We start from the raw sequence: 15,045 nt of genomic DNA, 5'->3' as shown, positions 1-15,045 counted from the left end.
AACCAAACCCACATCCACCTTCCTCATAAGGTGACGAACCACTCGCTGATTGGAGTTCCGCGGAGGATATGTTAATGAAGGGGCGTGGTCGTGTGAAATGAATAGGTGACGTCAACTCTCATTCCGCAGAGTGAAACAAACATGGCGACAGAATGCAGTTGGAAAGGGTACACGCTAACTTTAATGCTGTTATTTTGGTGTAGAGTCTGTGCGATTAGAGCGGAATCCTGGGGGAGCGACAGCCGGATCATCGGCATGCGGTTGGAGAAGAGCGTCAAGCCTGCCACGACCACCGATGATGGGATCATACAGGTATCCGAGGACAGCGACATCCAGCTCAGGTTCTACGGACTGCAGATCAGCAATGACACCTGGGAGCAGATTAAGTTCGTGGATCAGAGCGAGGGCAGAAGCTCTGATATCAACAGCACTTGTGTTGACTTCACCAAAGACATCTCCATCAGTAAAAGTATGAATGTCAACAGCCAGGGCACCTCTGGGCTGCTGTGGGTCCAAATTAAAGCACTTAGGAAAAGTGAGTCCCACAGGGAATATGCGCTGTGCATCAGACACAACCAAGATGGGAAGTGGTACCTGCTGGAAGATGATGATGGAAGGTTGCGTGTGGTGGAGATGAAGAAGTCGCTGCTTCCCATTTGGTTCCAAATAATCTTGATAGCCTGCCTCCTGGTGCTCTCGGGGATGTTCAGTGGTCTAAACCTGGGGCTCATGGCTTTGGACCCCATGGAGCTGCGGATTGTGCAGAGTTGTGGCACTGATAAGGAGAAGAAGTACGCGCGCAAGATCGAGCCCATACGGAGGAAAGGAAACTACCTGCTGTGCTCGCTTCTCCTCGGGAACGTGCTGGTCAACACCACGCTGACCATCCTGCTCGATGATCTCATCGGCTCGGGTCTGGGGGCTGTGGTGGCGTCAACCATCGGTATAGTCATCTTCGGCGAGATCGTTCCTCAGGCGCTCTGCTCTCGCCACGGCTTGGCGGTGGGTGCCAACACCATCCACATCACCAAGTTCTTCATGCTTCTGACCTTTCCACTGTCCTTCCCCATCAGCAAACTCCTGGATTGCGTCCTAGGCCAGGAGATCGGCACCGTCTACAACCGAGAGAAGCTGGTGGGGATGCTTAAGGTGACCGAACCGTACAATGACCTGGTGAAAGAGGAGATGAACATGATCCAGGGCGCTCTGGAGTTGAGGACTAAGACAGTGGAGGACATCATGACTCCTCTCAGCCACTGCTTCATGATCAACAGCGACGCCATCCTGGACTTCAACACCATGTCGGAGATCATGGAGAGCGGATACACGCGCATTCCCGTTTATGAGGATGAACGGACCAATATCATGGACATCCTATTTGTGAAAGACCTGGCGTTTGTGGATCCAGATGACTGCACTACGTTGAAGACCATTACTAAGTTCTACAACCATCCGGTCCATTTTGTGTTTCACGACACCAAGTTGGATTCCATGCTGGAGGAGTTTAAAAAAGGTTGGTAAATCTTTGTCAGTGACACACACTGTTTTTCCTGCAGTATTTGTCATTGCCAGGTTTTCATCAGGTGTAGCAAGGAGGGATCAGCAGTGATGTCACTTTCAGATAGAGACCTTTTCCACAAACTATCTATTTTTAATTAATTAGTCCCGCTCTTATCAGGTTGGAAAACATGCATCCTTTCTCCCTCCTCCACTGACTGTCAAGGTCAGTTGTTGACATTCTTTCTTCTCTTGTTTTCTCTCTCTTTCTTCCACACACATTTTTTGGGAGGTTGCTTTCCCGAAGCTCATGAAGTCTACATGAAATCATAATTGACCTTTCTTAATAAAGTCAACAGTGCATGAGGTCATTCCTGAAAATGATCCTGCCCCTCCAAACACTGGTCATATAGAGCAGTGTTATTTTAGTGTTCTTTATACACAATTATAGGTTTTATTAATATTTGTGAATTTGCTTTTGTTTTAATATTTTTCAGTTTTTATTTACATTTTTATTTTATTTTTTGTATTCATTTTAGTCATGTGCATTTGTCATTGTTGATTCTATCACTATTTAGCTTTATTTTTATTTCAGTTAAAGTTTTAGTATTTATTTATTTCAAGTTAGTAACTTTAGTGCTTGAGCTTAAACTTATTTCTTTTACTTGCCAAGGCAACATTTCAAATTTTTTGTTTAGTTTAAATTTTATATTTAATTTCAGCTTTATTTCTGTTTACTTCAAAGTACAGCTCTGATCCTCACTCAGAATTAGATTTTTTTTTTGTTACTTTATTTTACATTATTCACAGAGGAATAACATGTTTCTGCTCGCAGGCCTTCTTATATAATCTAATCCTCCACCCATTATTTAAACAATTAGACTAATTATATTGACGTCATCGAGATTGTATTTTTAACAACAATTATCCACATACAGTATAATATTTTTAACCACATTAATGACATCCACCAATAATTTAGATGAAACACAAGACATAATTTTACACTAAACACAACAACAGCTTAAAAAAATTAAACAATTAGATTATGTAAAAATCCTTATAAATCAATCCAGGTATTAGATCAAGTCCATAACAGGAATCCACCTATAATCAAATCAATAGTTGCGATATCATTAGTAGCAAGCCATGAGGTTATTGTAATCAATATCTTAGTTGCCTAACCGTGATTAATGCAGGAACTCTGGGAAAGTATGTTTAAGCAGACATTTGTAGTTTGGTCCTGAAGCCTTGCCTAAAATACTTAGGTGGTATTTAACATTTTGAAGCTAGCGCTGGGCCAATTTCATAAACATAGCTGCTAAGTTAAGACTGTGTCATAAAAGATTAGTTCACCCAAAAATGAAAATTTGGTCATTATTTACTCAGCCTCATGTTATTCCAAACCCGTAAGACCTTCGTCCATCTTCGGAACACAAATTAAGATATTTTTGATGAAATCCGAGAGCTTTTCTGACCTTTTATAACCACTTTCAAGGCCCAGAAAGGTAGTAAAGACATCATTAAACTCCAGTGGTTCAACCTTAATGTTATGAAGCGACGAGAGTAAGTAGAGTGTTTTTTTTTTTTTTTTTTTTTTGCACACAAAAAAAAATCAACTTTTAAACAAACTTTATTCAGCAATCTCTTCTCTTCAATGTCAGTCTGCTACTCTGTTCACGTAAACACAGTGCAGCGCTTCCAGGTTCTGCGTCAGAACATTGATCTCATTTTGTGTTCTGAAGACAAAAGTTTTACAGGTTTGGAACGACATGAGGGTGAGTAACTAATGATATAATTTTATTTTTGGGAGAACTATCCCTTAAAGAACTAGTCTGACCAACTAGTAGTTAGTTATCAGTCTTACTTTTCAGATTCAAATTAGACCAATCTACCTTTTCATGTAACTGACTTAAAAAAGTTATGACCAGTCTAAGACTAGGCTAAGCATTTTATGTAAATGGCCCTTGTTTGACTAATCACATGTGTTTGTTGTCATCACAATAACCATGACTAATAATTGAGAAAAACCTGTTATCTTATCATTGCTTGTGTGAGTTTACTGTCAGCAGGTTTTGATTTGCGACTGTATTTTTCTGAACTTGGACTGTTTTATTGCACAAACTGTGAAGAAGTGTGTCTTCCATATTAACATCCATTTAAACATGGCCAGATCAAAAATGGCATATTAATTACAATTATTCAAAGTCTGATTGATTCCCTGTAGTTCAGTATAATTCTTAACTCTAGTATTAGTAGTATTAGTTATTGTGTTAATATCCCTGCCAGTGCCACATTAATTTAACAAGACCGATTTGACACGTATTATAGCCCAATTGCTTTTACAGTAGAAGTGATAGTCACCATGTGTCCAAATGGTCATGGTAGGCGATATTACCAAAGGAATTTGAACTGATAACATGACTTCTTAATGTAGAAGCTAGAAAAAATCTTTGGATTCACTGTTAATTCAACTTGGTTTCTCTGTGCAGTGGATACCTTTGAGATTGTTATGGTAATAATCAGACTTATGATTCTGTTGATGTCAGACATGCACCTTATGCCTACAACAGACTGTGCGATTTCAGCAATCCTAAGATCATTACAAATCACACTGTACGACATGGATCTAATAAACTTGGGTACGACATGTATGTAGACTGTACGATGATGACACCTTGAATCGTAGGCTATGATAGAAGTATAAAATGTCATCAGCATGCGCTAGTGGTAAACAAATAGAGCAAGATGAATCACATTTTGAATCACTCCAAAATAGAAGGAAGCGAAAGAGGAGAATATGGATGAGGTAAATGCTAGGGAAAAGAGGTTGGCAACTTGGCATGCCGATTTTGGAAATGGAGCTTGAGGTAAGAAGTTTTAGCGTCATGTCGCATTGATCAATCCGCCATTTCATGTTGCATTTTTAATGGCTAGTCAGTAGGTCGTAGCAGCAAAAACACTGTGAGATGATCATGTTAAATTTTTGACACTGTGAGAGAATTATCGCAGGTGATCTTTGGTCGCAAGACATTGAAAACGGCCGCCTTTGAACCTCTCTCACTGTACGACGTAGAACCACCATTTAGGAGCCACGACCACAGAAATCACAACACGATTGGACATCCTTCATCTGGGATCAGTCAAGCCCTAAGACGCATGCTTTCATACTGTCCTTTTGAATTGGGCAGGCAAGGTAATATATTAGTTACCGGCTGGCTACTAGATTCATTAAATGAAAACAAGGTGGTATTGATATGCATGCTATTCGCTCAGCTCATGAGTTTGTCCGTTTTGAAGCACTTCCTCTCGTTTAAGCAGAAGTCTTTTCTTCACTCTCTGTCCATGATACAAACCCAAATCTTTGTATTTCTTTCCTCATCAGCTTCAGTACTCAAAGATGGCATTCTGCCTCTGCCGCCCAGTGTTTGGGTTGCCGTCTACCTCGTGGTGCTCTGGCAAATGGTTTTGGTTCTGCATTGCATGTATGAATGTGTAAGGGGGAAAATCAGGGCAAAAACCACAATGAATGGCTGATTCCTAAAAGCACTCTCAGTCATTTTTAGTTTGTTTACAATGAGTTTAGTCATTGGATTTCTTGCAAGACCCATGTCTTTTTTCCTAGTTGACGCCACTAGAATTTTGGCCCCATATAAGTGCAAGTGCAATCCAAAAAAACAGTTAGAGAAAGAGGAAATGACACATTTCTGTCAAACATTGTTGTTTTGGTCTGTGATTAGTGTTGCTAAGTGGATTTGGCCAGCTCTCTGACGGTATTGTCAAGTCATAAGCCTCTCTGTATTCTAGTTGGATCACGGTCTCTGTTTCTCTGTGAATGCATTCATGGCTACAGTGTCACAAATACTTCTCTCTTCCTATCCTTCACTTCCTGTCATGTCATTTGTTGATTAGGAGTGCTGACCGAGCATACACTGTGTGTTTGTGCTTGTGTTCGATCCCAAGGAGGAACGGCTCTGTTGAGGAAGGAGAAGAGGATTTGTTACACAAATATGCAATTTTCTAGAAAATCTTATAAAATTATCAGACTACAATTTTTAAGTGTAATTTGGTTTCTTTTGAACTGTGAAAAATTATCAAATGTTGTCAAGAGGTATTTGTGGGGGGTGGGGGTGGGTGGGTGGGGGGGGGGTTCTGGATTTTTATAGACATTTCTTGGAATATATCTGGATAAGATATAATTACAATCAACAAAGAAACCCAGCTGAAAAATATGAATACTATTTATTTTATTTAGATAGTTAGTTATATTTAAAAAATGTGTGTATGTATGTGTATAATATATATATATATATATATATATATATATATATTTATATATATATATATATATATATATATATATATATATATATATATATATATATATATATATATATATATATATATACAGTGAGGAAAATAAGTATTTGAACATCCCATTTTGCAAGTTCTCCCACTTAGAAATCATGGAGGGGTCTGGAATTGTCATCGTAGGTGCATGTCCACTGTGAGAGACATAATCTAAAAAAAAAAATCCAGAAATCACAATGTATGATTTTTTTAACTATTTATTTGTATGATACAGCTGCAAATAAGTATTATTTGGTACAGTAGCCTTTGTTTGCAATTACAGAGGTCAAACGTTTCCTGTAGTTTTTCACCAGGTTTGCACACACTGCAGGAGGGATTTTGGCCCACTCCTTCACACAGATCTTCTCTAGATCAGTCGGGTTTCTGGGCTGTCGCTGAGAAACACGGAGTTTGAGCTCCCTCCAAAGATTCTCTATTGGGTTTAGGTCTGGAGACTGGCTAGGCCACACCAGAACCTTGATATGCTTCTTACAGAGCCACTCCTTGGTTATCCTGGCTGTGTGCTTCGGGTCATTGTCATGTTGGAAGACCCAGCCTCGACCCATCTTCAATGCTCTAACTGAGGGAAGGAGGTTGTTCCCCAAAATCTCGCAATACATGGCCCCGGTCATCCTCTCCTTAATACAGTGCAGTCGCCCTGTCCCATGTGCAGAAAAACACCCCCAAAGCATGATGCTACCACCCCCATGCTTCACAGTAGGGATGGTGTTCTTGGGATGGTACTCATCATTCTTCTTCCTCCAAACACGTTTAGTGGAATTATGACCAAAAAGTTCTATTTTGGTCTCATCTGACCACATGACTTTCTCCCATGACTCCTCTGGATCATCCAAATGGTCATTGGCAAACTTAAGACGGGCCTTGACATGTGCTGGTTTAAGCAGGGGAACCTTCCGTGCCATGCATGATTTCAAACCATGACGTCTTAGTGTATTACCAACAGTAACCTTGGAAACGATGGTCCCAGCTCTTTTCAGGTCATTGACCAGCTCCTCCCGTGTAGTTCTGGGCTGATTTCTCACCTTTCTTAGGATCATTGAGACCCCACGAGGTGAGATCTTGCATGTAGCCCCAGTCCGAGGGAGATTGACAGTCATGTTTAGCTTCTTCCATTTTCTAATGATTGCTCCAACAGTGGACCTTTTTTCACCAAGCTGCTTGGCAATTTCCCCATAGCCCTTTCCAGCCTTGTGGAGGTGTACAATTTTGTCTCTAGTGTCTTTGGACAGCTCTTTGGTCTTGGCCATGTTAGTAGTTGGATTCTTACTGATTATATGGGGTGGACAGGTGTCTTTATGCAGCGAAACGACCTCAAACAGGTGCATCTAATTTAGGATAATAAATGGAGTGGAGGTGGACATTTTAAAGGCAGACTAACAGGTCTTTGAGGGTCAGAATTCTAGCTGATAGACAGGTGTTCAAATACTTATTTGCAGCTGTATCATACAAATAAATAGTAAAAAAATCATATTGTGATTTCTGGAATTTTTTTTTTTAGATTATGTCTCTCACAGTGGACATGAACCTCCGATCAGTTCGATCAGTAATATATATATATATATATATATATATATATATCTCAACAATTACAAATGCGTTTAATCTAGATTAGAACCACTTTATTGATTTATTTAAAGTCAAGGGGTTCTAACTAAAAAAGAAAATTACATTTTATTTAATGTATATGCATTTTACATAATTATTTAATGATTTATTTAAAGACAATTGATTTAAAGGTTTTGCTAAAATTTAGTTATGTTTAGTTTTGCTAAACAATTTATCTTTGTATTTTTGAGATTTTTAATTATTTTTTATATTATAATCTATTAAGTAAAATGGTTGATCTAAAGATGCATTATTGAAATGATATTTGAGAATTGGTGAAAGTTTCTGTGTATATCCATAGCTGTCATCAAATCAGTATTGACCATATTGCTCTTTTTCTCAAATCACTTTCTTTTACAGATGACTTTACTTAATGTTAACTAACAGACAAATAGCCAATTATAGGCTACATAATTTTATTTTAGAAAACTCTCCATATGGCTCTGGCTCCAATCTGATATGTATGTAACAGCAGTGTAAGTGGCAATTCATGTTCACGTTACAGTACTTGTACAGAAATAATTCTGGAGTTTTCGTAAAGATGTTAAAAGTTGCAGTAATGACAACTTATAATTTTTGGTTAATAAAATTGACACAAATGTAAACTTGCAGATATTTAAGAATCTCGCATACACATCCACAGTTCTGGCTGCAGACAGACGTTCAGTTTATGTGGGACTGTAGTGAAGTAATTGAGATGAGTTTCAGAAACAGAACCTCAGTGAAACTGCAGATGACAAAAAACTAAGACGGCGTGTGCAGTTACAGATGCAATTTACTCATCCCCTGAGTAAAGAAACATTGGTGTCTTTCATTGCATATGACTCAGATTAGCCAAATGATTCATTTGGATGAGATCAGTAATGTCCAGTTTCTGCAGAACGCAATTTCTGTGGGACACAACAGTGTGAACATGCTTGCTTAATGCATTATTTTTCTTATTGCAAGTCTTCAGTGTAAGAACATTCGGATACATATGTATTAAGACTTCGAAAGATATTGGAGATATTTTTTTGCAGGTTAAAAATGATTTAATGTCATGATTTGTCAGGATACATAATGTCTCATCATTACAAGTCTCATAGAAATCCTCCTCCTAACTGTCTCCTTTCAAATATTGTAACACCTTTTAATCGACAGTCAGGGCTGATTTTATACATTTAGAGGTGTGAGCGAATCAATCAAGTGACCCAACAAGTTTAAATCAACTCCATTCACCTTCATATATTTGACAAGCAAGATCGGCCCATGTAACATTCTGATCTAGATGTTAATGTTATGTGATTCAATTTAAGTTGGTAATTGAAATGACTTAAACTTCCTTTAAAATACTGCTGTATTTTCGAGAAAGTAATTTCAAGTAACACCAAATTCTGAGAATTATCAAATATCAGAACATCTACTATAATGACACTGACAGCTTTTAACATTGACATTTTTCTATCTGATTATTGCTACTATTGTTGCAGTATAATAATGTTTATTAGTTTATACGTTGTAAAACATTATTACAATTTAAAATAACTGTTTTCTATTTGAATATATTTTAAAACGTAATTTATTCCTGTGATGCAAAGCTGAATTTTCAGCATCATTACTCCAGTCTTCAGTGTCACATGATCCTTCAGAAATCATTCTAATATGCTGATTTGCTGCTCAAGAAACATTTCTTATCATCATCATCAATGTTGAAAACAGTTATGATGCTTAATATTTTGGAAACTGTAATAAAACATTTCAGAACTCTTTTGAATAATAGAAATTTGAGAACATTATAAATGTCTTATTGTCACTTTTGATCAATATAATGCATCCTATAGCTGAATAAAAGTATTAACTCTTTCCCCACCAGCAGTTTTGACAATTTTCACAAAAATGTTATGGCCCCCAGAATATTTTGTTGTATGAATATCTGAACATGAAATATAACAAACAAACCAAAAAAAAAAAAAAACCGGAAAAAACAGCCAATGCATTAAGAAAAAGAAAGAAAGAAAGAAAAGAAAAAAGTATTCATTCTTTTTTTTTATCAAACCTTAAAAGTTTCATTAAAAAATGCAATATTTTGAACAAAAAGCTGAGAAAATCGCTTCTTTTCCCCCCAAAGACTTGCAAAAGCAATGATTATGTCCCATGTTTCTGCTTCTTTTTCGCCTGTGTTTTGATCAGGAGAACCTCTTTCAGAAGTTGCATAATAGCGGCCCCTACCGAATAACACGGAAAGCCGGAAAATTCCGTCAATGGCGGGGAAGTGTTGTCTTGTAAATGATGGAAAATTCCCTCAGTGTCGCAGGAAAGAGTTAATTTCTTTTGAAACTTTTGAAAGGTTTTGCTAAGAAGAATGTCATATACTGGCTATTTTAAAATGTGTTAGAGAATGATTAGGTGTATCCTGTGTGACTATATGAATGAATACATAATGGCTTTCAGGTGAGGCTGTTAAGGTAGACCGCTGGGTACAGAGTGTGTCAGTGGGTGAGTGTGTTTACCGATGCAGAGAGAGAGAGAGAGAGAGAGAGGGAGAGGGAGCGAGCGAGCAAGAGACAGACAAGCATTGTTTTAGCCACAGGGATTGATGACTCAGCAAGACAAAACTGGCTTGTGAAATGTAGAAAGTACAGAGGATGTTATATATATATATATATATATATATATATATATATATATATATATATATATATATATATATATATATATATATATATATATATTTCATTCATATATATATATATATATATATATATATATATATATATATATATATATATATATATATATATATATATATATATATATATATATATATATATATATATATATATATATATGAATGAAATTAAATATGATTTGAACTAAAGTACTTTGGGAAAACCTGCATTTGTGGGCAGCAGACACTTGAATGTTCTAGTACATTGCAGCATCACCTCTATTTCTCACTCTATTTCTTTGTACCATTAAAACATCCTGCAAGTTTCATAGCTTAAAATGTCCTTCTCATTATAAACAAAGAATTTATTTAACCAAGCTTTGTTTGGATATCGTGGGATCTGTGACGTCACATGACTGCCTCCAGAGCAAGACATTGAAAAGTAGATTTACACCATCGGACAACTGCGTCAGGAAGTGGTTCGGTTTATTTTTAATGGCATTCCAGATCGCATTGGAGGATTATATGTTTGTTCGAAGCGTTTGATGATTCTGAGCAGGTTCAGAATGAGGGTCATGAAAATATTGTATTTTGATTTTGAATGGAATTGTTGTTTTGGCAGTAGACGGTGTTTGCATTAAGCCAAACTAAGCTTTTCAGAATGTTCCACTGGTACATGACGTGAAGAGTTTCTTTCTTTTGTGTCGTCATGATTTTTGGCTCATTTGTTCCTCTGCAGCACAATGCAGACCCACTGAGAGACGTCTGCTACCGGAGATCTGTTCCACAAACGCACTGAACTGACTTTACGCTTATCTCGAGCAAAGACACTTGCTGTAGAATCAGGGATCCGGAATCTTCTGCATCACTCGAGTACAGGCTGTTTAGTCTGCATGTGCCGCACAGGCTTTATTAGCTACATCCGGTCACATTACAAACAATCAGATGGAAGATAAGCCGGTGAGCTTTAACTCTTCACTCCATGTCCACTAACTGAAAAGTACCATGGTATTACCATGCATTGTTTAGATGTGGTACCATGTTGGTACCACAATATGATTTAGATATGCACCATGGTAATACCATGCTGTCTTTGATTGACTTTGAAATCTGTTGAAAACAACTATCATTCTACTACCATGTTTTTGGACATACCCCATAGTACTATCGTTGTTTTTTTGGGACTTTTACCATATTATTCTTGAAAGTACACTAGCGTTCAGAAGTTTGGGATCAGTATGTTGTGTTTTTTGAAGAAAAAAAAAAACTTATGTTGGACTGTTCAAAATAGTTGTCACTTTGGGAAATATTATTACAATTTAAAATAACATTGTGTATGTACACACTATGAAGTAAGATTTTTATGTTATTTTATTGGAAGAAGTCTCTTCCAATGCTCACCAAGGCTGCATTTATTTGAAAATACACTAATACTGTGAAATATTAAAATTAAAAAAAAAAGTGTGTATATATATATATATATATGTGTTATACATTTTATTTGTACAGTTGTAGTTTTTTTTTTTTTTTCGGTATACTTTTAATGAAGAATTTATTTTCTGTTTTCTATTTTATTGTATTTTAATTTGTTGTTTTTTTCTGTAGTGGTGAAACTGAATTTTCAGCAGCCATTAATCAAGTCTTTAGTACTAAGTGATCCTGAAGAAACTATTATAATATTATGATTGGAATGCTCAAGAAACATTCCTTTTATTATTAGTTGAAAATGGTTGTGTTGCTTAATGAAGTGTGGAAAGTGACTTTTTTTCCGGATAATTTGATTAAAACAACATTCTAAAGAAGTTATGGAAATTATAATTATTTTTTTAAACATAGTCTTTTTTGTAATTTTAGATCAATTTGAAGCATTTTTGCTGAATTTAGTGACCCCGAACTTTGTCTAAACATTTGCAGTCAAAACTTCTGTGGTAGAAGATAGGAAGTGTTTTTGTGGTTTTGGACAAGACGAGTTGAAATATTTTGTAGATGCTAAATCATGTTTCGCAATTCACTGTTTTGGCTCCTAATGTCAGTGCAACAGGGTGTTATGTCTACGCATAACTCCTGGATTTTTGTTTTGATGAGCAAACGCTTTAGGATTTCCTGGCTCTTTGTGTGCTGAATGGCAACAATAGACGTCTTATAAACTGTGTGAACCCTTAGCTCTTTCTGTTTGTCCATGACACTATTTACAAAGAAACAAGATATAGTAAGCGGTGCGCTACAGAAGCCTACTGTTGTTTGTCACTAAATTGAGCAAAAGCGTACAGTAGGCTACACTATGTGCATTTACTGTGGGTATTCCAAATAAATACCTTGTTATATGATTGTAAACGCTAAAGGGTTCCCCCTTAAGTGACTCTTTTTGGGGGGGATTTTTTAATTGGAGGGTGGAGTTGAGTGGCATTTGTGTTTGTTTCTACAATGGCGTAATTTTGTTGCAATAGCATTTAGACAGCACAAGGAAGCTTGATTTCAAACTTTGAGTCAGTAATAAAATAAGAACAAATAAATACAATAGAATAAAGATACAAATTAAATAAACAGCACTGTACGTTTTTCAGGTAGGTCTAACAGTATTCAAGGAAGAAATACCACAGAAGTTGAATAATCAGATATAAAATAACTGCATAGCCTTAACTGATTAAATATAAATGATTCCTTATTAAAGCTGAAAAAGTTGTTCAGTTGAGGAGTGAGTGATTGTCTCTTTCTTTTGTTGTTTGATTAACATTGACAGACAACAGCAGGTTTATTAGGCTGCTGTCACTTTAAGAGTTAATGCATGGATCCAGTATACTGATACACATGCGTTTTCTTTCTTAGCTGTTTCCATTCATTCACTTAAGACATAACTGACAGTCTGAACGTGAATACTCGCCAAGACAGGTATTTTGACATTTTTTGTGTGTATTTGGCCATTTAAGCGCAATAAGCCTCCAAAGAAAAAACTAAATTTGAGCGAGCGAGCAAGCTGAGTGGCTTTATGTGTGTGTGCTATGGCTGAGAGTCTCTCAGAGAGTGTTTTGTGAGTGAAAGTCTTGTATCGCAGCGTGTAGCTCGCTTGCAGTGCGTACGCAACTATGGGGTGATGTAATGTACACTCACACTGTTTGTGAAATTACGTCTCAGAAAGTTTTCAAATGAGTTATTTTCTCTGATAATCTGCTTGGATTAATTGACTCATTTAACATGCTATAAGTGCATAAATGTTTGCGGGAATTTCTTGCTTTATTATTGCGTTAACTGCAGGAATGTCTAAATTTTTGCGCAATGCCTGCAATCCCATGCTGAAATTCAGGCTCTGTTTAAATGTTATAAATGCGTTAGTATATGCAGAAAAGAATGAATGATAATGATAATATAATATAACTAAGTATATGAAATGATAAAATGTACAATATAATATTACAATGTTATCTTTATGCAAAGCTCTATCAAACCATTACTGCTTGATTATTCTTATTTGCGAATGTATTTCCTGCTTTAAAGGGGTAATCGGATGCAAAATTCACTTTTAAATGGTGTTTGCATATAAATTTGTCTTTGTAGTGTGTGACCACCATACAATGAAAAAAATCCATTCACTCCTTTTTTTCTCTCTCAGTAATTAAGCTGTTTGGATTTTCTGAGCAATATCGTCATATTGCTCATGCTCTGCCCACGACCACTGACGGACTGTCCCGTATTAGCATATTTCCACCCTCAGCCATTTGTATACTGTCCGCCAAGGCAGCACTTTACGTGTCTTGTGTCGACACCCCCCGTGGAAAAGAGGGGTGGGGTGAGCAGTTGCTCATTATCATTTAAAGAGACATGCACCGAAACGGGTCGCTGTGAACAGAGCTGTTTTTGAGGAGGTAAAAAGGTTGTTGTTTTACACAACCATTGAAGAATTTTAACCAAAGTATGTTACAAACTTTACATGAAGACCCTAAAGAATCATACCAACTTGTGGAAAATGGGCATCCGATGACCCCTTTAATACTAAAGCTCTTTGAGTGTTATTTGACTGAATATGTTATTATTATTATTATTATTATTATTATTACACTGAACAAAATTATTTTGTAATTTCCAGACCCCCAATACAGTAAAACTGCACATTTTAGAGTGGTCTTTTATTGTGGCCAGCCTAAGGCACACCTGTGCAATAATCATGCTGTCTAATCAGCATCTTGATATGCCACACCTCTGAGGTGTATGGATAGTCTCGGCAAAGGAGAAGTGCTCACTAACACAGATTTAGACAGATTTGTGAACAATATTTGAGAGAAATAGGCCTTTTGAGCACATAGAAAAAGTCTTAGATCTTTGAGTTCAGCTCATGAAAAATGGGGGCAAAAACAAAAGTGTTGCGTTTATAATTTTGTTCAGTGTATTATTTACATTATTTATTAACAGCTGTTTATTGAAAGAGTAACACAAATACGCTTCTAATTAAATCTTCTGCAGGTAAATCACACTTGGCGATTGTTCAGAAAGTGAATAATGAGGGGGAGGGAGATCCGTTCTATGAGGTGCTGGGATTGGTCACCCTGGAAGATGTCATCGAGGAGATCATCAAATCAGAAATCCTGGACGAGTCTGACCTCTACAGTGAGTGGACAGTGTCTAGTGAACGTGTTTTTAGTGTTTTCTTTTAAATAAATTCACACAGCATTTGCACATCTCAGTTTTCCAACACACATACATTTGACTTCCTCTTGCTGTGCTGCAACACACACCATTTCACGTATGATTACGAAATGACAGAGACATGCACTCAGCATTTTTTGAGAAAAGCACATATCATCATGTTCATGATGTTAGAGTTTTCATGTTACCAATGTGATTTTTTGTTGTTGTTGGAGAAATTAAGTCATCTGACTTTTGTTATAAATTCCTCAGTGTTCTGCTCATATCAGTTTTTGTGTGTGTATTTT

The 15,045-nt window shown here is 36.7% G+C and overlaps 1 protein-coding gene across 2 annotated transcripts in view; it reads left to right on the top strand.

Moving 5' to 3' along the window:
- The first annotated feature begins 76 nt into the window (after positions 1-76).
- The window catches only part of LOC307159202 (metal transporter CNNM4), a 34,252-nt gene continuing 19,283 nt past the window's right edge, over positions 77-15,045 (top strand). Inside the window, exons 1-2 of one of the 2 annotated variants that reach the window (XM_079872420.1) lie at positions 77-1,513; positions 14,576-14,719. In XM_079872420.1, the coding sequence (XP_079728546.1) occupies positions 142-1,513; positions 14,576-14,719 (1,516 nt within the window). In that variant the 5' untranslated portion in view covers positions 77-141. The remainder of the gene's footprint in view (positions 1,514-14,575; positions 14,720-15,045) is intronic. The other variant, XM_079872421.1, reaches the window with a different exon arrangement.

Source organism: Squalius cephalus (genome assembly GCF_949319135.1).
Source record: "Squalius cephalus genome assembly, chromosome: 5".
Lineage (NCBI taxonomy): Eukaryota > Metazoa > Chordata > Actinopteri > Cypriniformes > Leuciscidae > Squalius > Squalius cephalus.
The sequence above is the reverse complement of the archived record's forward strand: the minus strand, read 5'-3'. Positions and strand labels throughout refer to the sequence as shown.